Below are 2,868 nucleotides of genomic sequence, written 5' to 3'. Positions count from 1 at the left end.
TTAAGCAAGGAAAGTACAATGTTAAATAAGTAAACAAGAATACTTGTAAAACTTGACAATTACAATTATAATAATATAAATTGACAAGTTATACAAGTGATTATAACATACTTCCTAAGATTACAAGGCTAAGACATACTTATTAATTTGTGAAAGTATAATATCTGCTTATAATGTCTACAAGTCATTACAAGTGTTTGAATAGCTTGCTTTTGCTTAGTATACAATTTTGTATCAAATAATTAATCAAATATAATTATATTTAAATTATAGAATACAAAAATAGTAAATAATACACTATTTCTACAGTCCCAACCCCTACACCACTAGCTGCCTCTGCCTCATTCTTCTGCGAGTGGGATTTGTGTTGGAAAAGGGTGAATGCATTCTCAGGCCGTTCGACGTAGTCTTCGTCACCACGTTTTGGTTGTCGCTCGGTCCCTGCAAGTTGAATTGCGAGCGTGTGTGAATTGAGGTCGAGCAGGTTGTGGTGATTGAGGCTGTGCCTGTGAGACGAGTTTAGAGTGATTAGCAAGTGAAAATAAGAGAGAAAAGATGGACGCACTGCGACAGCGTGCAGCAAGTGTGGGTGGGTCACCTGGGTTGGAAATCCGGAGCGTTGAGCGAGCTAATTTGGGCTGCAGGGGAAAGCGTGTCTGTGCAAGCGTGTTGCATGTTCTGGCTATGACGCGATGCGCAATCGGAGATGCAGTGAACTCAGTAATAGTTGTGGATGACTTTGAAGGTGTATCTCTAGGACGTTCTGGCTCGAAGGGAGAGGATGAAGTGGGTAGTGCGGGCGGACTCGGCTCCGGAGAGGTGAGCGGTGGCTACTGCTTCCGTTATTCAAAATGGTGTCATAGACGGCACTGGGGAATATAAATGTACACGGCGTGGGCCCATCGAGGGTGATGTCAAGCATAGGATGGTGGGAAGGGAAGGAGAGTGTGCAGGGGGTCAGAGAGAGGATTGCGCCTGAGGAGTGGTCATACATGGACATTGTTGCGAGCGCGTACTCACCGATTGTTGCTTGCGTTGCTGAGCGGGAAGAAGTACGCAAATGCATGGAATTACTGAAGAAGTCGTTCGGCATTGGTCAACAACGCGGATGCGCAAATGCGAATGCAAAAAGGAAGGCGAGCGTAAACAGAGGAGGACAACGAAAGAGAGGCAATGCAAGCGGTGGAGCGAGGAGCGAGGAGCGGGAGGGATGGAAGGGAGACAAGAAGTTGGGAGGATAGGGATGAGCAACTATTGTGCAAGTTATTATGAAGTGGACTTGCTACTTACGCTTTACAATGAAGGACAGTGTAGCCAGCTCGGCTGTGTCGTCACAGGATCTGAGGCTCAGTGTGGGCATCACAGTGGCAGATTAGAGAGACGAATCCAGCAACGTTTATTGTCTAGGCGGTCGCAGGCAGTGTGCCTGCTGGAGAATGCTTGTAGGCAGAGGACTGGGCTGGAGAGAACAAAAGAAACGACATAGTGTTGGGGGAAGAGGGTTGGGGAGATGGTGGAAGTAGGAGGAAAGGAGTGATGAGAGCAAGTGCATCATTATATGCTCTCGATCCTCGGTACTCGATTATGTAATCACTTTGATATATTGTAAAGGTAAAACCAAGTTATATTATAAGTTTAACATGGTGATTGTTAACAATATTAATATATATAATTGCATATTATCTTACTAAAAGGATTGTAATTAACTTACAAGCACAATGTATTACTTTTATAACTATTATAATCAATCAACTATTATTACAAATAACTTATAATATAATTTTAACATATTATAATAAGAGTTAAGTGCTTATATCTTACATGTAATAATGTAATAATACTAGTATTAAGCTTACTTGCTTTAAAAAATACTTGTAGTTTAGCAAAAAGCTTGTATATTCCTTATATTTATATACAATCATTAGAATTATATTATAAGTAAAATATAATTACTATGTTAGATTGTAATGCTTGTGAAATTATATTATTAAATTACTTTTGCTATTATTAATTACATTTGTTGTGACTTTTTTGTGATGTAGAGATTATCTTTGTACTTACTCCTGTACTTAGGTCAACCTCTCCAATCCCAGGTCTTTACCTGTTCTGTGTTCTTAAGTAAGGCTCTGGCCTTTACACTTTTTTTTAAACATTGCAAAATTTAGGGATTACCTCTTATCTGCTGCCTTTTACTCATACTACCAGATTGTTAGCCTCCCCCCAGCTTCCCCCTACACATCCACTATCTACTACACATCTACAGTACTCTATAGTAAGACCCTAGTTAATTACAAGTGTCACAAATACTATACAGATATCCTGTTCTCTCTTGAGGGCTTCATCACGAAAAAGTCGCAACACTTGTATTAGATTATAACCAGGTATATTTTATACTTTTTGTAAATTTTGTTGAAGCAATTATATTCTTCATAGGGGTTTTCACAAGTTAATTATAATTATATACAAGTATAATGAGAATCTAGAACAATTATTGAAATTACTGATATTAATTATGATTGTACATATTGTCAAGATATATAAGTGATTATAACATACCTCTCAAAATAATAATGTTAAAATATACTTATTATTTTTTGACAGTATAGTATTGTCTTACAATATATACAAGTCATTACAAGCATTTGGATAGCTTGCTTTTGCTTTACATGCAATTTTGTATCAAATAATTAATAAAATGTAATTATATTTGATTATTTAATACAAAAAGATAGTGAATATTATATTATTTCTACGGTCCCAATCCCTGCACCACTAGCAGCCTCTGTCTCGTTCTTCTGTAAGCAGAATTCTCATCGGTAAAGGATTAACACGTTCTTGGGCTGTACAAAATAGTCTTCGTCACCACGC

General features: G+C 37.9%; 1 protein-coding gene across 1 annotated transcript; it reads left to right on the top strand.

The window, feature by feature from the left end:
* Positions 1-555: 555 nt before the first annotated feature.
* Positions 556-1,241, top strand: FOMMEDRAFT_163526 (uncharacterized protein; the record flags this gene model as incomplete). Its single annotated transcript, XM_007272267.1, has 2 exons — positions 556-819; positions 864-1,241. The coding sequence occupies 2 exons, from the start codon at positions 556-558 to the stop codon at positions 1,239-1,241; spliced, it is 642 nt and encodes a 213-aa protein (XP_007272329.1).
* Between the last annotated feature and the right edge of the window lie 1,627 nt (positions 1,242-2,868).

The sequence above is a fragment of the Fomitiporia mediterranea genome, assembly GCF_000271605.1.
Source record: "Fomitiporia mediterranea MF3/22 unplaced genomic scaffold FOMMEscaffold_716, whole genome shotgun sequence".
NCBI classification, from domain to species: domain Eukaryota; kingdom Fungi; phylum Basidiomycota; class Agaricomycetes; order Hymenochaetales; family Hymenochaetaceae; genus Fomitiporia; species Fomitiporia mediterranea.
Note: the sequence above shows the minus strand (reverse complement) of the source record. Positions and strands in the feature narration are given on the sequence as shown.